A 26,156-nucleotide genomic window follows, 5' to 3' on the forward strand; every position below is an offset into this window, starting at 1 on the left:
GTCGTCACGTGACGAAGGCGCCCATCTCTCCGCGTCACGTGCAGGGAGCGCCGCCGCGCCGGAAGTGTCGCAGGGCGACGGCGGCTGCGGCGCAGGCAGGCAGGGAGGCGGCCGGGCGGGCAGGCGGGTGTTGGGCCGCTGTCGCCGGGCCGCCCCCCGCCTTCCCCCCGTCCCCTTTCCCCGGGCCCGCCGCCGCCATGGGTGCCAGCGGCTCCAAGTCGCGGGGGCTGTGGCCGTTCGCCTCCTCGGCGGCGGGCGGCGGCGGAGCCGACGGTCCCGGCGGGCAGCAGGCCCTGGCCCGGGCGCGGGGCGGGCGCGCCGCCACCCCGTTCGTCTTCACGCGCCGCGGGTGAGCGGGGGGCGCGGCCGCGGCTGCAGCGGGGTGGAGGCGCCGCGGGGCGGCTGCCGTGGGGATGGATGGATGGATGGATGGATGGATGGGGGCACCGCGAGCGGAACGGCGGCCCCGTGCGTGCGGTGCCGCCTGCGGGCGCTGTTCCGGGCCTCCGCCAGCCCTCCTCGCTCACGTGCCCGCCGCACCTTCCCGCAGCTCCATGTATTACGACGAGGACGGGGATCTTGCCCACGAGTTCTACGAGGAGACGATCGTCACCAAGAATGGGAGGAAGCGTGCCAAGCTGAAGAGGATCCACAAGAACCTGATACCTCAGGTAGCGTGTGCAAAGGGGCGGGCGCGGGGCCGGCGGCTGGCAGCTCCTGCACACGGCCGCAACCTTCAAAAGCCTCGGTTTGCTGCAGGGAAGGCCTGCTTCCTACTGCTCCCGTAGCTCCGGGGCTCCGGCTGCGGTACAGACCGGCTCACACTCGTGCCATCTTGCAGTGCTGTGCCACCTTGCTATAGCTCCCTTTCCACAGAGGAGCGGTGCCTGGTGCGTGATGCTATTGGGCAGAGCAGATGGACCCTCTGGATTTGTGCTGTGGAGCGTCTGCCCGTGACACCCTGTCCACTGAGCACTTACCCTCTGCTGTGAGAGCTGGCACAGCAGTGTCACATTGTTACAGAGTTGCTGGGAGCAGCGCCAGAGCCTGTCACGTGCTAACGTGAGCATGTCCTCAGCAGTGACAGTGGTGCTGCCACCGATGGGCTCTGTATATTGGGTTGCTTGGGATTTGGTCTCCTCTTAAAATAAGTGAATGTGGTGAAGCCAGACTCTGGTTGAGGTACAGGAGAAAAATAACTTCGGAGTAGGGGAGCTTCTGGGGGCATCAGTGGAGAATAGGGGATGGAGCCTGTCAGCAGAGGCAGCCTGCAGAAGTCTATGAAGCAGGGAAGGCATAGCCCCAGCCTGAACACAGAGGGAGCTGTTGGTGCACTCCAAAGGGCGTGCAGCAGGACAGGCTCTGCTGCTCTCACGGAGGAGGGTAGGGATGTTGAGTTGCACCCCATCCCTCCTCTGTGTGGGTTCAAACTCCTGTGGTTAGACAGCATGGCCCAGCTGGAATGAAGCACAGAACATCTCTTCACTGGCCCAGGCTTTTCTTTGCTCTTTTATCCTAATCCTGCCAAGCAAATATGCACTTCTCGCCCTGGTGAGCACAGAGCCCCACTCACACTGCTGTCTCACAAGCGTATCCTCGCAGTGCTGTGACAGGAGATTGCTTATCCCAGAGCATGGGAAAGGTGCCTGTAGCTGGCATGGATGGAGCGTGCATTCAGCAGTGTCCCCTTGGACAGAAAGCTGCTTTTCTCATGCGCCAGCTGCCCTCACTGCATTTTCTCAGAGAACTCTTTTCATTCTTTTAAATCCTGTGAATGAAAGGTGCCGAATGAAAAGCCGGGGCAGCCAATATCTGCCAGTCACGCATCAGCTGCCGCACGGGCAGTGCCTGGCAGAGCAGCTCCCTCCTTCCTCGCCCGGCTGCACTCCAGACCCGTCGTGTGCGGCAGCAGCCGCGCCTCCTGTGCCTCCCCGGGGCCAAGGGCAAAGGGCAGAGCACTCCTGCGCTGCCTCTCTGCTGTCCTTGCTGCCAGGGTGGCAGTGCAGACCTTTCCCTTGAGGGCACGTTGCCCTCGGAATGGTGCCTTGCAGAGCTTTGTTTGTCTGAGAGTGCTCGTTCTGTCCCTGTGCCACCCCCTGTCCACCACTCATCCTCTTCTTTCAGGGCATAGTTAAGCTGGAACACCCTCGCATTCACGTGGATTTCCCTGTGATCATCTGTGAGGTGTGACTGCTGGGTGCTGCTGCCCGTGGGCGAGACGGACCCGAGTGTCCCCGCGCGAGGCTGCCCTGTGTTCCCAGCGAAGGAGGACGCTGAGACATGGACTGTGGCTCTCCCTCGCCCAAAGGCCAGGCAGGACGGAGCAGGCTTGGCTGGGCTGTACTTGGCTGCTGCTCCTCGGAGGAGATGGGTGCCCTCGTGCAACTACATAAAAACATCCTCGCTTGAGTCAAAAGACTTAAAATACCTTTTGTAGCCTCTAGCCGACGTTTGGATGGGTAACTGGAACTGCACACGTGCTGCTGTGTGAGCTGTTAAAGGGAGAGCAAGCCTACACTTCTCGCCAAAATCCCTTGCTTCTCAGGTATGCAGCCCAGGGAGAGCCAGGGCAAGGTGACTCTGCCCAGAAGTTAAATGGCTGGTGTTGCAGCTGCGCTCAGTCTGGCCTGGTCACTACACAGTGCTCCCCAGCAGGTCTGTCCACAGAAGATAATCGGAAGCTGGTGTAGAAATGCATCCAGCTGAGTGCTGCGCTCCTCTTGGGATGGGGCAGAGGTAGGATGCGGTTATCCTGGCCACCTGTCTCTTCCTTGTGTGTGTTCCCTGCTTAACACTGGTTCTGGGGACTGCTGCTTGCACCACTGGCCCTGAGATCTCTGCGGTGCGGAGCCATCTGGGTTCCCCAGCAGCATCTGCCTGCCCTGTCTGCCCGCTTGTGCTGTGGGAGCGATTTGCTCCTGTCGAGCACAGTACTTCCCAATGGGAACAGTCTCAGCAGGGCCAGGTGGGAAGGAAATCATCACTTCCCTCCCCATTCCTCTCAAACAATCAGTCAGTAGGCCTGCCCTGGCTTGGAAATCTCCCTGGCGATGTGAACTATGGTTCCTCCCTCGCCCCGTGCCCCAGCTGGCGGCGGGAGGAGAAATGTGATGCACTTTAAAGGGAGGCTTTCTGCCCTGTCTGGGAAAGCCCTGCTCTCTTCTCTTCTCCCCCACTTGAGCAGATTGGTGCAGATTGGCCTCGGCTGTGCTGCAAAATTCTTCACCTCTGCACACAGGTCCTGGGCTCCGAGCTGGCTGCTGCTGGGCTGGGGAGCAGCCTCACTGCTCAGCCTCACTGCGCGTGAGGAAGGGGCTCGAGGACAACCTGTGTGTCCACCCCGGGGCATTGAGTGCAGATTTTGCCCAGCTTGCAGCCTGCTCCCACAGTAGCCAGCTTGCATCCCCTCCTTTTTTTGTCCCAGAACTTATTTGCTTTCTGAGCACTTCAGACGTTCGCTACCTCGATTTTTGATTTAAGCTGCCAGCTCTTGGCTGCCGGCCCTATCGGCGTCCGCATTGGATGTATCCATCTCTGTGCCCACCGAGAGCCGCCCAGGCGCAGGGCCGCATTCCTGGCTTCTGGGAGATAAAGGCGGCGTGGCTGTTGCCGTCTTCCTGTCACCGCCTCTTCCCTCCGTGTCCCCCACCCGCTGTTCCCATTGACAGCGGCCGGCGCGGAGGGCAAGGCGGATGGGCTGGGCTCCAGCGAGGAGCTGGTCTGCACTGTGATGCTGGGCATTTCTCGACGTCCTTTGTTCCCCCGCTTGCTTGGAAGAGTCTGTCTTCAAACAATCCCCCACTGAAATGTTTCTTATTCGTGCCACCTGCTCTGAGACGGGCTCAGACCGCAGCCTCCTGAGAACGGCGTCTCTGGGGCCGCTTTTGTTCTCTCCCGAAGGCTGCCCTGCCCCTGCCACCCTTCCCCCAGGACACCGCACACGCTTCCCCCCAGCCCATGTATTCTTCCACCCCTTTTCCCGGCGAGGCAGCAAGCACTGAGCGCCTCACCAAGCTGCTTCTCCCAGCCTGGCCCCGTCCTGCTGCGCGGGGCAGGCAGGTCCTGGGCGTCTGGAGGGAGCTGGAGAAACGTGACAAACGTGTAAATAGTGTCTGTGTCCACTGTGTCGTTGGAGCAAGCAAAACGAGGAAGTTTCCGTATTTTCTTTTTCTTTTTTTTTTTTTTTTTTTTTTACAACTTCTGTGCAACGTTGTGCTTTCCCGTGTGGATGTGTAGCTGGATCGCAATCACAGCACTAGGCGTGCCGATAGGAAGCGTGGGGTTGGGAAACGTACACTATTTATGGTCCTTCCTCTGCCTCCCAGTGCATCTGTCTACTTTTGTTAAATTTCAATAAACTTATTTGTAGATCCTGCAAGTCTGGGGGCTGGTTCCCTGGGAAAGGTTGGGGCTGGGAGAGGCTGAGCCTGTGCCGGAGGGGGCATTTTGGAGGTCAGAGGAATCTCAGCTATTTTGGAAGATGACAGCAGCCTCTGGCTGGCTGGCACCACAGGGATGCTGGAACTGAGCAGCGCTGTGTGCACAGCACCTCCCAGCGTCCCCCAGTGAAGCCCTGTGCCTGGGGACACGGGCAGGTGGTGGCTTGTTAGTGGTGGCACTTGATGAATCTGAGCCCTTCGGCTCTCTTTACCTGCTGATTTCTTCCGATGTGGGCAGCAGTGCTTGCAGAGGGCTGTTCGGGTGAGCATGAGTGCTGGCAAGGAGGGTTCCTGCTGCTGTGCTGAGTGAGTGGGTAATGGTGATGCCACAGCTTGGGAGCTGGGCTGTGCCATTTATGATGTGCTGGAGCGGATTCCTCTTTCTCAAGCAGAGTGTATCTCCGCCTGGGCTGCGCTGACTCAAGCAGACCTCTTCCCACCCCAGCACTGGAGCTCTGCCAGGACAGGATCTGCGCATCCGCTCCTTAATCACTCGCCTGACAAATCAGTGCCTCATCAATCGCACTAACGCAATGCATTTCTCATCACCAGCATGACCCCGTGCCGGGCTGCTGCCTGCTGTCCCGACCTCACCGGACAGAGCATGATCTCAGTGCAGTCCTGCATCCTGCTCTGCCCTGCAGCCCTGCAAGTGTTTTCCTGCCACCATGTTTACATCATTTCCTCCACGCGAGCCGGCTGCATAATGAGCAGCTGACGAAGGCTTTAATGAGAGCGATGACCGCTCTGGCTCTAGGGGACCCTGGGCTCCCCGTGCAGCTGGGACTGCCTGTTGGTCCGTGGGGACCGAACCCCTTGGGGACGGCTCACGATGTCCCAGCGACAGCGCTGGCGTCATGGCCAGGTGAAGCTGAACAATGCGGTGGCAGTGGCTCAGCCACAGGGCAGCTTCGCGTCCTGCTGGGACGTGTGGCTGTGCCCCATCCCTCAGTGTCAGCTCCCTGCCTGGCCCTGACCCCTGCAGCCACCCCAGGTGACACCCAGCCTCCTGTGCAGGAGAATAGAAAATTTTAGGCATTTCTTGTGCCTGTTTATGGCCCCAGGCAGGCGGCATGGAAGGGAAGGGCAGCACCCGCCTGCACTGCGATTTCTTGGCTCCTGGCAGAGGTTTCTTGGCAGGGCAGCGGGCAGAGTGGCACTGTGATCACACTGGGATCTCAGCCCAGGGTGGAGGACGGAGCCCTGAAGCCAGCAGCAGGAGATAACATGGGCAGGGCTGCGTGGAGGGGCTGGGGACGGATTCGGTGTGGTGACATGATGGCGTTCCTGTTCCTTGGGAGCTCTTCCGGAGATTCAGCCCTGCTTCCTTCCCCGCGCCGGCCGGGCTGGGTGGCTCCCAGCCCCGTTGTTGGGTGACGTTCCCATCCTCATGGCATGTTCCCATGCCTGTGGCCACAGGGACCGATGGAGGGAGCTGGCACCAGTGGGGATGCCCCAGGATGCAGCTGGCCCGTCTCCAGTAGTTGGGCCCTGGGGCACTGAGGCCGGTTTGTCCCCTCTTGCTCTGCGCTTTGGTGGTCTGAGGGGACACAGGGAACATGGATGGGGAGTGTCCCTATGCAGGCCTGTTTGTCACCAACATGCCGCCCCAGGAGCAGATGGCAGCGGGGCCACTGTGACCCGGCCTCTCCCGAGCTGCTGCCTTCGGGCTGACCTCATATCCCGCTGGCAGTGACGGTGACGTATGGGTGCTGCCTTCCCGGGCCCCCCGCACCCTCTTGCCACCCTCACACCCAGGCACGGGTGGGCAATGAGGATGGCCGGCCCGTGTTCCCGAGCCCGCCGTCCCCCTGCTTGTCCCCATGCCCAGGGATGCAGCCAGAGCCTCCTCCCACGTCCCCCGGGCAGGAAACCAGCGGCTGAGCCAGCAGTACTGAGCGTGTGCGCAGGACGTCCTGGCTCCCGGTGACCCCTGCGTGCCTCGGGGACACCATCGCACCGGGGACACCGCCACAGCCCCGGGGACACCGCCACCACCGGCCCGGGGACACGGCTGCCCTCGGGACACCACCGCGGGGACAGCGGCACCTCGGGGACCCCATCCCAGCGCCACCCCCACCCCGGACCCCCCCCGCCCGGCCGCCCCTCCGCCCCGCGGCGCCCCCTACCGGAGGCCCCGCCCCCGGGCCCGGGCCCCGCCCACCGCCGCGCCGGGCTCGGGGCCGGACGGGCCGTACCAAGCGCGACGCGGGCGAAGGGGAAACTCTCCCCGCGGGTCCGGCCGCACCGCGTCCGCGAGCCCCTCCGGCAGAGCGACGCCGCCTCGCGGGAGCCGCGCTGCGGGCGGGGCCGGGCCGAGCGGGGGCCGGGGCGGGCGGGAGGCCGCTCCCCCGCTGCGGCGGGCGTGGTGCGCGCCGGGCCGCTTTAAAACGAGGCGGCGGGGGGAGGCAGCGCCGGTAGAGCTGCGGCGGGACGCGAGAGGAGAGCGGCGGGGCCGAGAGGGGGTGCAGCCCAGCGGCAGGGCCGCACGTGGCCGCCCCGCGCCGGCCGCGTCCCGGGGGCTTTGTGTGGCGGCGGCGCCCGGCCGGGCTCCGGACAAAGGCGTCGAGGGAGCGGCGCGGCGCGGGGCCGCCCGGCGCGCGCAGGATGCGCGGGGGCTGCGCGGCGGTGCTGGCGCTGGTGCCGGCGCTGCCCTGGCTGGTGCCGGCCGTCCTGGCCGTCCTGGCCCGGCAGTCCTCCGAAAAACCGTCGGCCGCGCCGCTGCTGACCCGACGGCCCTTCCTGGTGGCCTGGAACGCGCCCACGCAGGACTGCAAGCCCCGCTTCCAGGTGGCCCTGGACTTCAGCATCTTCGACCTGCACGCGTCGCCCAACGAGGGCTTCGTGGACCAGAACCTCACCATCTTCTATAAAGAGCGCCTGGGGCTCTACCCCTACTACAACAAGCGGTGGGAGCCCGTCAACGGCGGCGTGCCGCAGCAGAGCAGCCTGGCTGAGCACCTGGCCCGGCTGCAGGAGGGCATCGGCAAGTACATCCGCTCGGCCACCTCGGAGGGTCTGGCGGTCATCGACTGGGAGGAGTGGCGGCCAATCTGGATGCGCAACTGGAAGCCTAAGGACGTGTACCAGGAGGTGTCCCGGGAGCTAGTGAAGCAGAAGCAGCCGTTCTGGTCCCCGGAGGAGGTGAACAAGCAGGCGGTCTTCGAGTTTGAGTCGGCTGCACGGCAGTTCATGGTGAGAACGCTGCGCTATGCCAAGAGCTTCCGGCCCAAGCAGCTCTGGGGGTATTACCTCTTCCCCGACTGCTACAACCACGACTACAGCAAGAACAAGGAGAGCTACACGGGGCAGTGCCCCGATGTGGAGAAGACGCGCAATGACCAGCTGGCGTGGCTGTGGAACGAGAGCCTGGCGCTCTACCCCTCCATCTACCTCGACCCGCTCCTGGCTTCCACACCCAACAGCCGGAAGTTTGTCCGGGCACGGGTGATGGAGGCCATGCGCATCTCGCAGCAGCACCACGAGGGCTACAGCCTGCCTGTCTTCGTCTACACGAGGCCCACCTACAGCCGCAAGATGGATGTGCTCAGCCAGGTAGGGCTGGCGGTGGGGCTGCCCCCTGGTGAGGAGTTCAGACCCTTGGCGGTGCCGTTGGGATTTTCTTGTCCTGCACGTGGGTGGCCTCGAGCCGTGGAGAAGAGGTTCTGGGCCAGCTGTATACTGCTCCCTGGAGTGTGGTGGTTTCAGCCACCGTGGCAGTGCCACCATCACCTTGTGCTTTTGCTGTTCTCAGCTGGGCAGCAGGACTGGCCCCTTCCAGTGGCACTGAGGGCCTCATTCCCTGCCAGAGGGGCTGGTGACTGCTGTCACCAGTCCTAGCCCCACCAGATGTGGGGTCCTTGCAGCTGGCATTGGAGTGTGAGAGCCTGCAGCTGTTGGGTGCCCTGGCCTTGGAGGGTTGGGTCTGGGAGTAGGCTGGTCCCTTCGGGGCTGGGATGGTCCCCCTGCCTCCGTGCATCTCTGGGACATGCTGTGCTGCACGGGGCTCACAGGCACTAACTGGGCTCTGTCCCCACAGCCGGACCTCATCTCCACCATCGGCGAGAGCGCAGCGCTGGGAGCAGCTGGGGTCATTTTCTGGGGTGATGTGGAGTACACCAAAAACCGGGTAGGTCTGAGTTCTGAGCAGGCACCTGCAGCTTGAGGCTGGGGGTGATCTCTGCATGTGGGATGTTTCTCTCCCTGGGACACTCCAGCATGCTCTTGACACCCCTGTTGTTTGTTATTTTTCCTCCCAGGAGTCATGCCAGACAATCAAGGATTATATGGAAGGAGACCTGGGCCGCTACATTGTCAACGTGACGACGGCAGCACAGCACTGCAGCACAACGCTGTGCCAGGGACAAGGCCGCTGCCTGCGCAAGAACAGCACCGCCAATGTCTTCCTGCACCTCAATCCAGCCACCTTCCAGCTGCAGCACCGGGACAAGGAGCAGCCCGAGCGTCCTCTCATCTGGGCTAAGGGCCACCTGTCTCACACTGACATCCATTTCCTACAGATCCACTTCCGCTGTCACTGTTACCAGGGCTGGCAGGGCAACTCCTGCCAGCAGCCAGCTGGACCTCATGGGGGTGCCCCTGGCCCCCTGGCACCGATGTGTCTGGGGGTGCTGCTGGTGTTCTTGATGTGGTGCTAGCCAGGCCAGACTGAGCGGGAGAGCCCCCCACCTTTTCTGTAGTGGTGTAGCGGACCGGTTGGAGACAGCCCTAAATCGCCTGCTGGCAGCTCGCTTTTGGGATGCCTCAGGGTAGTGGGGTTGCCTTCTGCCCTCTATGTTGAGGGGCTGGGGGACAGAGGGCAAGGCTTTTTAGGGGGGGGGAGGGGAAGGGAACCTCTCCTGTTGTAAGGAGAGGAAATGGGGCAAGAGGGGTATGGGGGCAGGGAGGTGGGTGCTGCGTGGTGCTGAGCCCCCGTGCGCTGCCCGACACCAAAGTGCTTTACCTCAATTAAAGCTGGAGGAGCGAGAGAAGGGCGTGGAGTGCTTGGGACGGGGGTTGCGGAGGCGCGGACCGGTCCTCCCCTACTCCGGCGGCCGTGGGGCTGCGGCTGCCGCGGGCTCAGCCACGCCGGGCCACCCACGTGGAGGTAGCGTGGCCCCGCCCGCCGCCCCGCCTCTCGGCGCGGTTCCGCCCTCGGGCCGCTCTTGGCCGCGCCCCCTCGGCGCCCGCCCGCACACTTCCCCCCGCCTCGGCCCCGCCCCCGACGGCTCGGCCCCGCCCCTCGCAGCGTGACCGGTGAGTGCGGGTGCGTGGGGCGGCGGATGGGGGCACGGCCGGCTGGGCCGGGGCCGCGGCGGGGTCGGGAGGGCCGCGTCGGCACGGCGTCGTCCGTCGCTCGGAGTGCCGGCGGGCAGGGGGCTGCCCGGCCTCGCCCACCCGGGGCTCCGTCCCGTGTCCCCGCCCTCTTCCTGCAGCCCGCTGTCCGCGGATGGGGTCGTCGCGCGTCCGCCGTCTCCGAGCTTCTCTCCCCATGGGAGTCTTCCCCAGGCTGCGGTTCCGTGCCCTGCGTGTCTCTGGCCGTGCTCCCCAGCTCCCGGTGCTGTGCGCTTCCCCCAGCGGAGCTGCAGACGCCGCCCGTCCCCTAGCAGCATCCCCTTCGCGGTGACCTTGCCCGCCTCTCCCCTTTCCTCCCTCTTCCTCCCCCCGTGTCTGCTTATCTTTCCAGCCCCGCTCCCCCATCTCTCATTAAGCCACTCCGAGGCTCTGGTGCCAGGCTCTGCCCGCTGATAACTTTGGGGACCTCCTGCAGGGAGGTGAGGTGGCCTCACGTGGCTGTCACCGCCAGGGGAGGGACGGGGCAGGTAGCCCTCCCCAGCTGAGGATAAAATGGCTTTGATCGCTGTGTTTCCACAACGTGGGGTTGTCCTTGAGCAGGTCCGGTCCCACCGCAGCACCATGGCACCCAGGTGGCTTTGCTGGGCCCTCCTGCTGCTCCTGCCTGCCCCAGTCCGTGCTGCCGGACCCGGCCCTGTTCTGGTCAACCGCCCCTTCATCACCGTCTGGAACATCCCCAGCGAGGCCTGCGCCCAGCAGTACAACATCACTCTGGCCCTGGAGGTCTTTGATGTCGTGGCCAACACGGAGGAGGCCTTCACAGGGCAGGACATCACGCTGTTCTACAGCTCGCGCCTGGGGCTCTTCCCCTACTACACGGCGCAGGGGCAGCCGGTGGACGGGGGGCTGCCGCAGAACGCCAGCCTGGCGGCCCACCTGCAGCGGGCCAGGCGAGACATCGAGGCCACATTGCCCAGCGCCGCGTATGGCGGGCTGGCTGTTGTTGACTGGGAGCGGTGGCGCCCGCTGTGGGCCCGCGACTGGGGCTCCATGGACATCTACCGACAGAAGTCGGAGGAGCTGGAGCGGCAGCAGCACCCGCTGTGGCCCCCCAGCTATGTGCAGCAGGTGGCCCAGCAGCAGTACCAGAAAGCTGCCCGCGCTTTCATGGAGCAGACGCTACGGCTGGGTGAGGCCATGCGGCCTGGTGGCTACTGGGGCTTCTACGGCTTCCCCGACTGCTACAACAACAACTTCAGCAACCCGCTGTACAACGGCAGCTGCCCGGTGGTGGAGCGGCAACGCAACCAGGAGCTGGGTTGGCTCTGGAACTGCAGCCGGGCGCTCTTCCCCAGCATCTACCTGCCCCAGCAGCTCCAGGGCACCGACAAGGTGCTGCGCTATGTCCGGTACCGCGTGGCCGAGGCCTTCGCTGTCCAGAAGGGCATCCTCAGCACTGCCATCCCTGTCCTGCCCTACACTGAGATCATCTACGACAACACCTCTGACTTCCTCTCCGAGGTGAGGCTAACGGGGATGGGGTGGGGGGCTGGTGGGGCCCCTGGTGCTGAGGGAAGTGACCAATGGCTTGCACCAGTGGTTTTTGGCTCTGCTGTGGTGTTGTGAGGGTATGTGAGGTGGCTCTTGTTTCCCCTCGGGCACAGGAGGATCTGGTGAATACTATTGGGGAGAGTGCGGCTCAGGGTGCTGCCGGCATCATCATCTGGGGAAGCTCTGCTGACACTGCCTCCAAGGTGAGTTGGGCAGGGGCTGTGAGGACCCCCTCTGCCGTGATGGGACTGTGACACCACCTCTCCTTGCAGGAGAAGTGCCTGAAGCTGAGGGACTACCTTGATGGGGCCCTGGGCCACTACATTGTCAATGTGACAACCAGTGCCCAGCTGTGCAGCCAGAGCCTGTGCTCCGGGAACGGCCGCTGTGTGCGCAGGGAGGGCAAGATGGCCTTCCTACAGCTTGACCCCAGCCACTTTGCCATCGACCTGAAAGCCAAAAAGCCCCAGCCCATGGTATGGATCCTGACTGCCAACAGTGACGTGTCCCAGCTGGCTGAGGACTTCACCTGCCAGTGCTACAGTGGCTGGCGGGGAGAGCACTGTGACAGCCAGGGCTCCTCTAATAAGTGAGCAATGGCTGTCTTCCATGCTCTGTGCTGGACACGTGATGAGATGGGGAAGGTCATGCTGTCCTTCCTCCATGTGGGAAGCATGGGAAAAAAAAGCCCAGGCTGCTAATAAAACTGCTGCGCATCCTACAGGGTTGCTACATTCTTTTACTGTGATTCTGCTGCTGAGTTTGGAAGGGCAAGGGGGGGGGTGCAACAGCCATGTCCCTCAGTGGCACCTAACTGTGCCACAAGATCAGGCGTCAGGCTGTGGGGTCTTGCAGTGTCCCTTCTAATGTTATACAGAAGGCTTGATGTGGTCCTTTTTCCACTCTATGGCTTATAGCTGAGCTGTGCCCTGCCATCCCTGTGCGTTCCTAGCAGAGGTGCAGGCGCTGTAGGAGGGGCAGGGCTGGATCACCTGGGCTCCAGCTCCTGTCTTGGGCTTGGCCACCCACAACTGCCCAGTCTTCCTACGTGTGCAGTGATGGTGGGGAGGCAGCCCCCATCCAAGAACCACAGTGGAGTAGCGTAGGCAGGGACTTCTGCAGGTCATCTGGTGCCACCCAGAGCATCTGTCTCAGCCCCGTGCCCACGTTGCCCAGGAAAGGAGCTCACGAACCTCTGAGGGCAACCTGTGCCAGCGCTGGGTCCCCGCACAGCCCGAGTGTTTGCTGACGCTGTGCCCACTGCCTCCTCCTGTCGCTGGGCAGCGCTGAGCTCGGCTCCGTCCTCTCCGCTCCGCCCTGCTGGCCTTAACGGACACGCGGCCCGCGGGCAGCCTGCAGGACGCAGCCCGGCCGCTCCGCACCACGCGGAGCCGAGGCACGGCGACGGAGCCGAACGCGGCACGGACGCCGCCCGCCAGGGAAGCGGAGGAGTCCGGGGCGTCGAGCGCCGCTTCGCCCTTCGCAGAGAGCCGCGGCACACAGATGAGCGCTCGCCTTCGGCACGGGGAGAGCATCGCGGAGAAGACGACGAGCCTCCCGCTCGCAGGAAGGTACTCGTGCTGCAGCCGCCTCCCCGGCAGCCCCGCACCGCCCCGCCTGCAGCTGCGGCCCCAACAGGGCAGCTGCAGGTGATGGGCTGGCAGCCCAGTGTGGGCTGTGCGAGGGGTGGGGGGAGAGCATGGCTGGGGGCGTTGGGGGCTAAGGGTTGTGGATAGCGAGATGGTTATTGGGTTGGTAGTTAGTGGATAGCAAAATAATTGACAGGGAGAGATTTGGTAAGAAACCAGTGTATAGCAAGACAGCTGATAGCCAGAAAAATGGTAGTGAGATAGTGATAGATAGTGCATGGCGAGACAGGTGATTGATAGATGGTGTGTGGATCGAAGGTATTTAGTGGAAAGCAAAAGAGTTGCTAGTGAGATAGATAGTTATATCATGTTGGGAAATTTGATTGGGAAAAAGAGGACAGAAACAGCTGATAGTGAGATAGCTGATAGATAGATAGAGTTGATAGCGATATAGAAAGCTGATAACAGAAATTTATTTGGTCTCTGCTGCAGGTGAGCCACTGAGTCCTCAGACAGCATCCTCCCCTCCAGCATGTGATGAAGAGCAATGCCTGGTGCTGCCCGGCGCCGGCAGAACAGCAGCTCTGGGAACGCCTGTCCTGCCAGCACAGCACTGGGGAGAAGAGGACGCACCTCCTGCTCAGAGGGAGGGATGTCAGTGTGTGCACATGGCCCAGCTCCCAGCCTGTTCTCCTGGCTGGGAGGGGCGTTCCCATGAGATAAGCCTGGGGCAGCAGAGGAGGTGAGGATGGCCAGAAATGTTCTGCAGCTTCATCAGTGAGGGCATGTCTCAGGTGAAAACACCAGCGGGGTCTGACAGTCTCTAAATGCTCTACCCCGAATTGGAAGTTGAAACCAAATCATAGATGTTTTTATACAGGTTTCTTTTTTTTTGTAATTCAAAGTCTTTCTTCTCTTATCCTTCTGATTTTCTGTCTTGACATGATGGCAACTAACTTGTTTCCTTTGCATTTCAGTTACTGTTCTCCCGTAACCCCAGCTTCAACAGCGTTGATGCCCAAAACAGCCGAGGAAGAACTGGACTGAAGAGGAGAGTCCCAGCTGACAGTGCCTGTCTGAACCGATGTGCTGAGAGAGACTCGTCCAGCAAGAGATGGAGTAGATAGAAGCACAGGGATCCAGTTAGCTCTAAAATGTCTTAGTAGTGCAGTTGTAAGAAAGCTCTGCGAATAAATTGTACACCATTGTTGTCATATCCTTACGTTGTGTCCAAAACTGTGTTGGTTCATAGTCTCATACTTCAAGAAATAGATGATGGAACAATAAACATTTTCCTGTAATCTTCTCTGTTGACGGTGGTTTTGTTTTCGTGGTGAAATCCTAAAATGATTTTATAGTTCCTCTCACAAAGGAAGCAGTAGCAACTGTTCTAACATCGAGTTAAAGGTTTTTTATACCAAGCAAGCTCTAGATTCTTAGCCATAGAGATAATGCCTGCATGCCACACACTGAGGATGTCCTTAATGCCTAATTTGAGGGAAAGGTAGGAGTGTGCCATTCTAACCACTGGAGAGCACTGCCAAAAGGAGCAATAGCTTTCCCCATGTGCCCCTCCCTCCACAGCCTCTCTGCGGGCTTGAGGGCTTGAATTTTAGGAGAACAAATTCAACCTTCCACTTGAGAAATTTCATAGAAATGTAAAGCAAGGCAGGATGAGATTTGTTACTGCAAAGTAAATAAGGAACACAGCCAAGCAGGTACTTTACCCCTGTAATCTCTCCTTGGCATGGATGCACATCAGCTCATGGTGTTTCGTTCCAGTGATGCCCTGCAGAAGCAACATCTCCAGCCTGGCGCGTCCTTTTCCACACATCTGCTCTACGGTTGCTGTGGCTCTCTGATGACAATTCCTCGTCATTACAGACCTCTCCCATGGGGTTGCATTTTCATATTTTCTAAGTAATGAGTCTGAAGTCCACTTGAAAACTTTGGAACATTTTTAAATAGGTCAGAAATTTCTGTTCACATGCCTTTCAGGTGTGGAGATATAAAGGTCATCTGTGTGTAACACACATCGTTTTTGGCAGCAAAAGTCCACAGACTCAGATACATTTCCAAACATGCCCCTGTGAGATGCTGGCACCATGCACAAGTATCTTTCAAAAAGCAGTAATACCAACATCCTGGCTGGAATCATTTGGGGCTGTGAGTACCCCCACTCCTTGTATGGGCTCCAGTGAAGACCATCGCTTCAGCCTGCAGAGTATGCGTGTATTCAATCTGTTCCCTTCCTTTTACAGCTCATAGGAATCGGATGAGGCTCTGATGGAATTGAACTCTGAGGTCCCCCAGTCACAGCCCTCAGAAACGTGTACCAGCTCAAGCCAAGCTCTTTGCCAACTGGCTGCCTCTGTCAAACTTAGTCATATTTGGACTTTGGCCAAGAATGGACTCTAATCTAATTCTTAGAGGGACAGCTTGAAAAAAGTTGGCTGTACATTGAAACAGTTGAAACTAATGTTATCTTACTATTTTTTTTATGCAGAAGGTGATTCAACTCTATAAATGCTGAAATGTGTTCCTCCCAAATTACCAACCACTTGATATTTGCTACACATTAAATATCTTTTACCACAGGAAGAAAACAGCTGAGATTTCCGAATCCTCTTTATGCCTGGAAGGTGTGACAGCTCCTTGCCATTCGTTTTTGGCTTCGGAATACTTGGTATCTAAAGCACCCAGGACCTTGTATGTTGTGTCATTAGTTTCTCTTGACTCTGAGGAGCAGACACAAGACATCATACTCAGGCAACACCGAAGCATTGAACTGGGGGCACTGGGGCTTTTTTTAGGTCTGAAAAGTGTGCTACACCTTGTAAACGAGCAGCACTCTGCAAAGCCATCCCAGTACCAGAGTGAGCCCACGCTGCAGCAGGGCCAAGGCAGGAGTGCCTGCAGGCAGCCAAGCGTGGCCCTGGGCGTTGGAGTGCTTCACACGGCTGCCTGCAGCTATCTCTTGGGTGGAGCACGCTTACCTGCCGTCATTCACCTCCTGTTTGCTGTGCTCAGGTCAGCCGGATGAATCTGCAATGCTCAGAGCAGTGCGGCTGCAAGAAATAAGGGCCACCAAACAAGTACCACCTGCTGAACCACGCAAGTACAGAAGACCTGGAAGGGGCATCTCAAGAGCAGGAGCATGAAAAGGCACAAAAACTTCCTCCAAACATGCTTGGCCATGCAAGCAGCTTGAGGTGCTACGCAGGGCAGCAGAGTTTTTGTTGGCTTTGAATGAAGCCTACACATGGTGGTGGCATGGACGTGCATGAGGCTACAGCACTCCTGTTGGTGACTGCTTCAAACAAAGCTTGCAAGTTCACATGTGGTGTTGAAGCTCGCTTTTGAGTATTCTTTCACAAGTAACATCTCCAGATCTTGAATGGAAGAGCGTGTACCTCCTTCCAAGAATGGCTCAGCCTGAGCTTAATCTGTTGCTCACTCAGAGCAGCACTGACTTGAACGCAAGATCCCATCACTTCAAATATAAGAGGCTCTTCCCCACAGTCTCTTTGGGTTTGGTGTCTGAAAACACTCACTTCAGCCACTTGTCTTGCTCGGGTGCATCCAGGAAAGCTCTGATTCAATCTTATCATAGAATCACGGAATAGCTTAGGTTGCAAGAGACCTAAAGATCACCCAGTTCCAACCCCCCTGCTACGGGCTGGCTGTCCCCAACTCACTGCAGAATCCAAGCAGGGGCAGCAGACCTCCCTCCACTGATCCCACAGATGACAAGTTCAGAAGCTACTCGGAAAATAAGGTTGTCAGCCTGAGGCATGGTTTGCCGGCTCCCAGCAACAGTCTGGAAACGCAGGCTGAGCAGCAGAGCCTGCTTCGGGTTACATAAACAGAAATGGCTCCGCACCCGACGCTCCTCACTGGGAGGCACAATGCTGTGCTATTTGCAGCACCTTTCCTGCTCTGACTTGGCAGGAACCCCTCTCCTGGTTATTTTCCACCCGGGGGTTTTAAAAACAGGCTCTTCAGTGTCCTGTGCTAGTGCTGGTAAGCCAATGGGACGGCTACCTACAGCCCAGGGAGGTCAGACACGCAAACAGACTTGGTTGTGCTTTATTGAACAGCCTGCAAACGACTTCTCCCATATGGCCATACAATGCTCTGAGATGCTGCCCTAATGCTCGGATGCTACTTTGTGGGCAGACTTAAAGCAAACACAGCACATTATGACAAATATTACAGCAAACAAGTTTGCACAAACAGTCAAGAATTTCTCTGCAAGTTTTCTCAGGAGGAAAAATCTGATTCGGCAGGCTACTGCATGCCACAATTCCCAATTAAGACTCAGCAGTCCTCTGTGCTGCTGGGCAGTTTGGGGTTAGCTTTGGCAAAAACAAAGCAAGCCAAAATGGAAGGGGGGGTGAAAGCATTCAGACTGCATCTGTCCCTCAGTGCATAGGGTATGTGCATTGCTATCCTACCTGTTTTAATGTGCATCACCAGATACCTGCATGCAGCAGATAGCAGCCGAGATAGCATGGAGCCAAATAGCTCCAGGCCTGGCTTTTCTCACCCTGACAACCAACCTGCAAAGAGTACGAGGGCATGAACGGACCCAGCACAGGTACAGCTCTGCTGGAAGACTGCCTGCTGCCAGCACTCATTCCGTACAGCATGGAGCATGAGGCAGGGCTCCAGCGGATGCAATGAACATGGACACCTACATCCTTGGGCTGTTTGTGCAAAGCATCTGCAGAACAAGCACCGTGTCTGAGGCACACACTGTCATTGCTGTTTGCTTCCTCATTTCTGAGGCAGCTGGAAAAAGGAGCAGACTGCGTTTCAGTGGGTTTTCCCTTCCTGCAGCAGTGGAGTTGCTGACCTTGGCAGTGGTGACCTGCCACCAGCCTGCTCCCTGGGCTGTACCAGGCACGGCTGACTCCTGGTGCTCAGCCTGCAGCAGCATCTGAAAGGTGTTAGATAAACCCATGGGAGAGTTTAAAATAAAAACAAAAAAGGTTAGTTAATGAGTAATAATAAGCGAAACAGAGGGAAACAACATCAGACTATTCATTTCTGCCATGTTCCAAATGTGTCATTTATTCTCTCTTCACAGCCAGTGGAAAGAAGTGCAACACCGGAGCAAGTGATGTGCCAAAAATGGGTTCAGTACAGTAATACTGATGTTATCTTACATGCTGCCTGTTGTGCAGAGTGGCTGCAAGGAAAGATACAGTTATTTCTTAGTCAAAGGTCATGGAAACACTCAGCTGTCTGTGATAGAGAAGCAGCACTTGACTGCAGCCCCATGTGCAGCACAAAAATAGCCGGGCAGGCAGGCAGGCAGGCACTCCAGCAATGCGCAGGGCTGGGGACGGGCTGGGCGGTGCTGCGGCTGCACGAGGGGAACTCCTGCTGGGTAGAGCTCAGCCTCTCAGACCCTGAGAGTGGGGGACCCTAAGGGCTGCAAAATGCCTTTCGTTAGGAATATAAAACAAAAGCATTGTGCCACATGGCTCGGTCGGCTGTAGCACAGTCCTGCATTTGCCCAATTCCCTGCAGATTTGACCCAAACAAAGGACTCGGCAGCTGAAACCTTCCATCAAAACCAAGGAACTCAATTGCAAGGCGGCTAAAATAGCTGGAAAATGATGGGTTTACCCATCATTAAACAGGTGTCATCCAGGAAAAAGGAGCCCGGGCTCACACCAGCATAGCAGAACGTTGTCTTGTGGAAACAACAGAGCCCCATCCAAAGGATGGCCCTGCTTACTCAGCTTAATCCAAAAACAAGCTCGGACAAATCTCCCAGGTGGAATACTTCTGAGTACTTATCTTGATTCCTCTGTTCCGTGTACCTAACCACGGCACCTAATCACGCCTGCCAAACACACTGCACCTCCCTGGGCCTCTGAGCTTAGGCAGAACTCCTCGCTCTGAGCAGTGCTCTGAGTGCACAGACCTGAGCGAACCCCCAGGTTTCTAGCAACGCCCTCCATTAACCCAGCTGTAGCTGCTCAGTGCTATAGCCGTGCTGTTTCCAGGAACGCTTAATCCTTGTGCAAAGCCAGCAGCCCGCAGCACAGCAGCTCTGGGACGGGCAGGGACAGGCCCAGCAGAGGCAGAGGTGGGAGCAGAGAGCCCAGCGGGCGCCTTCCCACCTGGGGGAGATGGGTGGGAGGAGAGACTTGGTGGGCAGAAACCACCAAAGGAGAGCTCTGCCCGATCCGTGGGTGCCCAAAGCCGTGGATGGGGCCCTGGGCAGCCTGATCTGGGGGTTGAGACAAGCCCACGGCTGGGATTGGGGCTTTGAGGTCCCTTCCAGCCCAACCACGCTGTGATTCTATGGTTGATTGTATGATCTTTTCTTCTGCCGGAGGAGCAGCTGGAGGGCCAGGCTCATTTACTGAGCTGCTTCCCGCTGTCTGGGGGAAGAGGGGGGTACTTGGAGCCCGGTTCTCAGCATCAGGCTATGAGGAATCCCTGCATGTTGTGGTTTTGCTGGTTTTTCTTCATTTTTTAAAACCAAAGAGAGAACTTGCAGGATGGCTGCTCCCAAACAGCGTCAGCCCGTGGCTGCTGCTCCAAGCTGGAAGGAGTCATGCATCAAAATCAGGTTTACCTACACTGGGTTTGAGCTCTGTCATCCATGCCGTGCCAGGGATGCACACCTTGCTCCAGAGCAGCACTGGTGATGTGGTGTCTGTGTGCCATCCTCCTTCATGCCACGGGCAGCAAAGCTTCCTAACACAGGAAAGGCCGTGGTTACATGGAGTCGATTCAGATGCTGAAAGATAAAGCCAATGAAATATTAATAGCCCAGATGGAGTCACAGGGAGTTAAGGAGGGTTATGTGTTGTCCAGAAGGTGAGCACAGAGAAAGCACCTCTGAAAGCTGCTCTGTGCTCCAGGGGATGCACACAGAGCTGGACCTCCCATTAACTGTTCCCCCAAAGAAGAGAAGCTCATCTTGTAGCTCTAGGGCAACACTGGAGCTTCCTCCACTCCCGCTCACCCCCAGCTCCTGGCACCAAATGGGCTTCTGTATGGCCGAATGCTTCCTGTAGCCACAGCCCAGGGCTATGCAGCGGCAGGGGTTGGGTCCCAGCCCTGGGTGTGCCACGCACCTCAAGGAAGCGATACCGACACCGACACCACACCGACCTCAGTCACACAATTTCCTCATTGCAGGAAACATTATTGTGCTGAGGTTAGCATGTAATGCTCCGTGCTTATAAAATAACCCCTTTCTTTTCATGCGATGACTCCTGTCAGCGATTAACGTTTAAAAAGCTGCACTTTTTTAACGAAAGGCTCAAAGCACCGGATGATAACCTGTACAACGATGGTGCTCGTGGTACTGTGGTCTAAGCCCCACTGCCTGCACAGCACACAGGATGGTGAGTGCCCACCGGAGAGAGCCCAGCAGAGAGCAAAAAGCCTGTGAAGGTAAAGCAAAATCTCACGTGGCATTTAAGCACAATCTGGAGAATTTTCTCATTCAGATCCCTATGTCAGCTGTCAGGAAATCACAGCAGTGACCCCAAAACTCTCTGCCCGTCGCTTTGCAGAGTGCACACGCAGACGGAGGGATCCGAGCCGCCCTGTGCACACCGCTGCTCCCGGCTCCTGGCCAACCTGGGCCATGCCGACGGCGTGGGAGGTGACAGACACCAAATCCTCCATGCGCACGCACTGACCTCATACTCAGATACATCATACACAGGCTGATGGAATTACACGGCGAGCCCCTCAAACCCACCATCCCCGTGGCACGAGGCACCGCGCAGCCCCGCACGCGGGGATACCGCCAGACTGCCGCCACCAACCCGAGCCGTGCACAGAGCTCTGCTGGGACACCGCTGCCTGCACGCGGGGCCGGGCCGCGGGACGGAGCGGGGGGAGGCAGCGCCGGGACAGCCGGGGCTCCGAGCAGAGCTGCTGCCGACACAACACGCTCTCCTTCCGCTCCCTCCTCCCGCTGCTCCGGCCGCTTCCAGCCCCAGGTCTGCAAAATGGCTCCGGCGCTCCCCCTGCCCCCGCATTCCCGGGTTATTTGCGGGATCTGCTTCGCGCGATGGGCGCTGCCCGCACCTCTCCGCAGCGGGACCGCGGGGCGCGGCGGGCGGGCGGGGGCTGCTGGGCCGGGGCTGGGGCTGGAGCTGGAGCTGTAGCTGTGGTTGGAGCTGGGGCCGGTCCCGCCCCCGCTCCGCGCAGAGCCGCGGGCAGCTCCGCGGGGCCCGGGCCGAGGAGCGGCGCCGATGTGGGGCCCCCGGCGCCCGCCGGGCCGGCACTGCCGAGGTACGGAGCGGGGTGCGCCGGGGGCTGCCGGTGGGGCCGGGCGAGGGGAGAACCGCGGCCCCGCCGAGCCCTCCCGGAGCCCCGCAAGACCCCCTCAGGAGCTGCGGGCCGCCCGGGGGTCGCGGCTCGTGCTGGCGGGGGGACGCGGCGCGCGTTGGGGAGAGCGGCTGCGGCGACTGTCGCTGTCCGGGTTATTTTTGGGAAACGGGGGAGAGATGGAGCTGCGGGACGGGGAATTTGTGCTCTGCGGACAGCGATGCTTTTTGTTGGACGATCGTAAAATCAGCACTCCGGCAAGGCGCCCCCCGACCTGCCGCTCGTCCATCCGAGCTCCCGATGGCAGCGCCGCGAGTGCGCGCAGCCGCCTCGGCCCCGCTGCGGGCTGCCTGCGCGCTCCCGGCACCGGGCTCCGATTTCGGGCGGCCGGGAGCTGGGCAGGCTGCTCCTTGGAGGGCCCTTCCGTCGGGACGTGCTGTCATTTCGGGGTCTGGAACCCGTCGTAGCGCCGAGCAGGCTGGCAGTGAAACTTCGGAAGGTGGGCTCAGCCTCGGTCGTGTTGGGGTCCCCCACACTTTTCCAGGAAAAGCGAATGGTGAAGGTTGGGGGTGGACTTGGCACCTCACCTGCGGCCCTGGGGCAGGACAGGAAAGCACAAAGGTGGACTCTAGAAACATTCAGTTAGAATTAACCCTTCTATCAGTGCCAGATAGCGTGAGGTGAAGCCGAGCACAGCTGGGAGCGATCCCATCAGGGTCAGTTGGTTTCCTACAGCTTTGTGGAGAGCTGATGGACGGTGGGAGGGCGGTGGTGAGCAACAGCTGAAGGATGGTGGTGAGCAACAGCAGGCATTGGGCTCCTGGTGTGCGTCCAGCATTTCAGTATGCCAGTAAGTTGGCTCCGTGTGGCCTTACTCAGCTGCGAGGCACTCCCATAATTATGGCTGCAATTAAAAGCAATAGCATCTATTTACATAAGGTCCCAGGCGTTTTTAGCCATCATCTAATGAGACCATTTGTGTGGGGACAGCTATGCAGGATGAAGGCATGACGCAGGGAGTGTTTCAGGGAGGGTTTTTGTTGGGTGTTTTGCTGAGGTCATGAAAGGAAGGGTCTGCCTGGGTTGAAAGAAATAGGACATTTTGTTAGGAAAAAGTGCCAAGTTTTGCAAATGCAGCCCAGCAGAGGGGTGTTGTTGAGTTAAATGAAATGCTTTTAGCAGTTTATTTTTTGTGTCATCCGTCTAATTTTAAAAAACATCAGCTTGGTTGCTCCAGCATTTTGCTCAATTTGATTGCATCAGTGTTCCTTCTGCTCTAGTGAGAGATGTTGTCAGTCCAGCTGCTGATGAAGCACTGTGGCTGTGTCCCAAATTGCTCCCCAAAGTTACGTGGTTCCCTCAGGGCTTAAACAGTGCATGCACCATGCTGCCCACAGCCCCTTGTCTTGGCAGTGAGCTTAAACTGCAGGCTTTAAGTGCTGGAAAGTTCCATAGGGAGGGTTTCTGCTTTCTTCTGAAGGAAAAGACCTCAAGGGGTGGCTCTCACCATCTCACTCTCTATGATGGTTTTCTTTTTTCTTTTAATTGTTAATTAACTAACTACAATGGAGGCTTGTTGTCCTGGTACCCTGGTAGGTGGGCAGGTACTGGAAGATCACAAGGCAAGTGGCACAGAAAGGGACAAACTCTGAAAATGCAGCAGAGGAAGCAGCAGCCCCAGATGTGGAAGTTCCTGGAGTCTGCTCTGGTTTTCTCCAAAAGCCTTTTTTGTCCCATTTTGGTCAGTAATTGTCTGTCAGCCTTTCATTGCATCCACAGTGCGTGACTTGCCGTCTCTGAGAGCATAAGAGGTGGTGGTGGGTTGATGGTTGAACTGGATGGTCTTAGAGGTCTTTTCCAACCTTGATGATTCTATGATTCTGATTCTGTGAGTGATTAAATCCTACAAGAAAGTAAAAGAGTGAAAGGCTCTGAATGTGCTGTCTTGCTTACTCTATGGTGCCTGAAATGAAGTGGATTCCTGTTTTTATGGCATTTCTATTAGGCACTCCAAGTGGAGACATGTCACCTGCCGCTCCTCACACTGTTGTTTGCAAGGGCTGGGTGTGCTTTGTTGTGGTTTCGTAGTGCAGAGGGGTGTTTCTGGATGTTGGCATCCCTCCTGCTGCAGGTTTTGAGCCCACGTGCTGCAGGAACCCTCTCCATGTACAGCTGCAGTGGTGGGGCCTGAATGCCAGCAGTGCGTCTCCTAACTGCCGCCGGCTTTCCTCCACGTGGTGGATGGAGGGGATCCTTAGTAATGCTTTGTTAAGAAGGTGGGATGCAGAGCTGGCTGCAATGTGTGGTGCCCCTGGGCTGCCTCAGTGTGGGACTGCTGGCACTTGGTTTGCTCCTCAGTGCACGTGGCTGTGCAAATGGGAAGGTTTCCTTAAACAGCCAGAAATGCTCACTGCTGGATTGCAGCCCCAGCCTGCCAGTGGGTAGTTTATATCAAGTGATGCAAGGGACAAAATATCTGTGGGGATTTATTTAGAGTTAAAAGCTTCCATATGGCTGCACACCCCTCTTCTGACATAAGTCAGTCAAGGAGCACAACAAATTTGGGTTGTTTTAACGCATCTGAAATTGCTCCTGACGTTACTGCCGCCACAACAACATTCAGACTTCAGGCTGCCTTTTGATTCCTCTTGTGGCGGCGCATCCCTGGAGATCCCACCAGAGCTGTCAGTCAGTAGCAGCGCTGTTTGTCAGCCATGGCAGCCCTGTGACACCCACCTGCTGCCTTCAGGACGGGAACAAAGAGAGGAGCCTTGGGGGCCTTCTGTTACCAGTGTGGGGGGTTTCAGGGCCTCACCAGGCTGCCCGGTTGCTACCGCTGCTGCTCCGTGTGCTGTATGCTTTCAACTTATGTTAATATCGAACTGTCTGAGTGGGTATTTACATGTTCTGGTGCCACAGCCCCTCCCATGTGCTGTACGTGCTGCAGTGTTGCTTTCTCCCTTCTGGCATTGTTACGCTTTGCTTTCTCTGCAGAGATTTGTGCCTAGACAAAGTTCTTTTTAGGAAAATAAGGGGAATTAAGGGATTTTGCTTTTAAAAGCAAATATAGAAGGCTTCTTTGCTGCTATCATTCAGTGACTGTTTCCCCTTTGCAACAGATTTTATTTGCGATCTTTGTGTTGTTTAGCCTGCCTGTGCTTCATCAGTCAGATTATTTTGGCTGCTGTAATTTTATTATCCTTATTAAGCTTCCTCATCTCCGTAGTGATTCTGTTAGTCTCAGGAAGCTGATAAGCCCTCCAGCTGTACTTGCAAAACACACCAAGAAGGAGCAGGTGCCCTGCAGGCTCTGAAGACAGATTGGCTGGTGATAGGGATCTCGATCTGTCTGGTGCTGTTTCACCTTCCCTGCTAGGTTTTAGGCTACCTGCTCTTACTGATGGCGTTGCAGTTTGCTAAAATGGGATTAATTTGAGGTATTTTTTTGTAAGTTATGCCATCGGTCGCTTCTGAGCAGCTTTGCTCCAGCTGTTTGTGTGCTGGGGAAGCACCCTCCCTTCTCACAGAGCTTCAGAACATTTCCAGGGGCAGCCGATGTCACGTACACTGCAGGGATTTTTTTCCTCGTGTCACTGTCGGTTTTCCACACTGCCTGAGTTATTGTCAAAAGCTGTCTTCCTATCTGCTGCCTATGGGGCGTGTGTGGAACTGGGTCTGTCTGTGGGTGTGGGCAGAGGGGCAGAGGACTGCAGGCCCGGCCGCTGCCCCCTGAGCTCATTTGCTCTTGTTTCCATTGCTATGGGCTTTCATTAGCAGCATATGGTAATATATGGTGCGTGCTGTGCTCTGCTGGACCTTCACATTTCATCCCCTCGGTGTGTGTGTTCCAGCCCAGGGACAAGTCCTGTTCTCACAGCAGGACAGCATACAGCCTCAGCTCTGCACCTCACCTCACTTCAGGTGCTTTCAGGTGGGCCTCTGTCAATGCATTCATGGCACCAGCATTCTCAGAGAACCTCGTTCTTGTTCTCTGTCTCCTCCCTGCACGGTCACTGCTGCTTCTAACATCTCCTTGTTTTGGCTTTTAGGACACTTCTTCCACCCCCAGCTTCTGTTTCCTCCTCCTCCTCCCACAACATGACCTTACCTTGCTCTTTTTTCCGTGCCCTATTTCAGGCATTCACATGGCTGCAGCTTCTATTATGTGCTGATGACTCACAGATGCATTCTATACCTTTGGCAGTTTGCTTCATCCAGACCAGCATCTGTCTTTCTGCTGCTGTTTTTCTCTTTGGTTTCTCCATCAGAAGTAACTCAATATTTCAAGGCCCAAAACCCCTTATGGTGCTTCTTAAGTTCTCTTTATCTCTCGGCTTTAATACCCTGCCATCTGACGAGGAGCTTCATCCCAAAGCTTTTAGGATATTCCTTTATTTTCCTTCACATGTTTAGATCTCATACAAATGCTGCACATTCTTCATTGTCAGTATATTTCTTCATCTGCAGCTCACCATGTAATTTCTCGTTCCTAACACGTGTAATAAAGATTTTCAGCTCTTTTCTTTTCTCTTTTCTTTTCTCTTTTCTTTTCTCTTTTCTTTTCTCTTTTCTTTTCTCTTTTCTTTTCTCTTTTCTTTTCTCTTTTCTTTTCTCTTTTCTTTTCTCTTTTCTTTTTTCTTTTCTTTTCTCTTTTCTTTTCTCTTTTCTTTTCTCTTTTCTTTTCTCTTTTCTTTTCTCTTTTCTTTTCTCTTTTCTTTTCTCTTTTCTTTTCTCTCTTTCTTTTCTCTTTTCTTTCTCTTTTCTTTTCTCTTTTCTTTTCTCTTTTCTTTTCTCTTTTCTTTTCTCTTTTCTTTTCTCTTCTTTTCTCTTCTTTTCTCTTCTTTTCTCTTCTTTTCTCTTCTTTTCTCTGCCCTGGGAAATCCTACAGCTGAAGGCAGCCGATAGCATTTGCTTTTAAAGATAGGGTTAAGTACTTCAGTTCTTAGAAGGCAGCTGCCCTTGTTCTGCA

General features: G+C 57.3%; 4 protein-coding genes and 2 long non-coding RNA genes across 16 annotated transcripts in view; 5 read left to right on the forward strand and 1 right to left on the reverse strand.

Moving 5' to 3' along the window:
* The first annotated feature begins 17 nt into the window (after positions 1 to 17).
* Positions 18 to 4,378, forward strand: TUSC2 (tumor suppressor 2, mitochondrial calcium regulator). The gene is made up of 3 exons (XM_085235664.1): positions 18 to 349; positions 551 to 671; positions 2,125 to 4,378. The coding sequence occupies exons 1-3, from the start codon at positions 198 to 200 to the stop codon at positions 2,188 to 2,190; spliced, it is 339 nt and encodes a 112-aa protein (XP_085091790.1). The 5' UTR covers positions 18 to 197; the 3' UTR covers positions 2,191 to 4,378.
* A 2,211-nt stretch (positions 4,379 to 6,589) lies between these two features.
* Positions 6,590 to 9,430, forward strand: HYAL2 (hyaluronidase 2). The gene is made up of 3 exons (XM_003209971.3): positions 6,590 to 7,994; positions 8,479 to 8,568; positions 8,699 to 9,430. The coding sequence occupies exons 1-3, from the start codon at positions 7,047 to 7,049 to the stop codon at positions 9,095 to 9,097; spliced, it is 1,437 nt and encodes a 478-aa protein (XP_003210019.3). The 5' UTR covers positions 6,590 to 7,046; the 3' UTR covers positions 9,098 to 9,430.
* Positions 9,431 to 9,585: 155 nt separating this feature from the next.
* On the forward strand, positions 9,586 to 12,006 carry HYAL1 (hyaluronidase 1). Of its 3 annotated transcripts, none has more exons than XM_085235657.1 (4): positions 9,586 to 9,695; positions 10,335 to 11,255; positions 11,399 to 11,488; positions 11,558 to 12,006. In XM_085235657.1, the coding sequence occupies exons 2-4, from the start codon at positions 10,356 to 10,358 to the stop codon at positions 11,876 to 11,878; spliced, it is 1,311 nt and encodes a 436-aa protein (XP_085091783.1). In that variant the 5' UTR covers positions 9,586 to 9,695; positions 10,335 to 10,355; the 3' UTR covers positions 11,879 to 12,006. The 3 variants fall into 3 exon arrangements, with proteins under 3 accessions (XP_085091783.1, XP_085091784.1, XP_010716607.1); XM_085235658.1 differs by having other exon boundaries at positions 9,651 to 9,705; XM_010718305.4 differs by lacking the exon at positions 9,586 to 9,695 and adding an exon at positions 9,718 to 10,213.
* An 860-nt stretch (positions 12,007 to 12,866) lies between these two features.
* On the forward strand, positions 12,867 to 14,179 carry LOC146543367 (uncharacterized). Of its 2 annotated transcripts, none has more exons than XR_014886300.1 (2): positions 12,867 to 13,754; positions 13,852 to 14,179. It is a non-coding gene; the product is annotated as an uncharacterized LOC146543367 (long non-coding RNA). The 2 variants fall into 2 exon arrangements; XR_014886299.1 differs by having other exon boundaries at positions 12,867 to 13,616.
* A 3,744-nt stretch (positions 14,180 to 17,923) lies between these two features.
* LOC146543368 (uncharacterized) lies at positions 17,924 to 25,678 on the reverse strand. Of its 3 annotated transcripts, none has more exons than XR_014886298.1 (3): positions 25,296 to 25,678; positions 20,186 to 23,090; positions 17,924 to 19,637 (listed from the first exon to the last, which is right to left on the reverse strand). It is a non-coding gene; the product is annotated as an uncharacterized LOC146543368 (long non-coding RNA). The 3 variants fall into 3 exon arrangements; XR_014886297.1 differs by having other exon boundaries at positions 19,737 to 23,090; XR_014886296.1 differs by having other exon boundaries at positions 17,924 to 23,090.
* Positions 20,565 to 26,156, forward strand: part of LOC100541523 (6-phosphofructo-2-kinase/fructose-2,6-bisphosphatase 4) — a 44,111-nt gene continuing 38,519 nt past the window's right edge. For 2 of the 6 annotated variants that reach the window (XM_085235632.1, XM_085235633.1), the window contains exon 1: positions 20,928 to 21,151. In XM_085235632.1, coding sequence (XP_085091758.1) covers positions 20,928 to 21,151 — 224 coding nt within the window. Of the gene's footprint in view, positions 20,857 to 20,927; positions 21,152 to 21,472; positions 21,687 to 26,156 lie in introns of those variants that run through there. The other 4 variants (XM_085235635.1, XM_085235640.1, XM_085235637.1 and 1 more) reach the window with 4 other exon arrangements.

The sequence above is a fragment of the Meleagris gallopavo genome, chromosome 14 (assembly GCF_905368555.1).
Source record: "Meleagris gallopavo chromosome 14, MGAL_WU_HG_1.1, whole genome shotgun sequence".
Taxonomy (NCBI): Eukaryota; Metazoa; Chordata; class Aves; order Galliformes; family Phasianidae; genus Meleagris; species Meleagris gallopavo.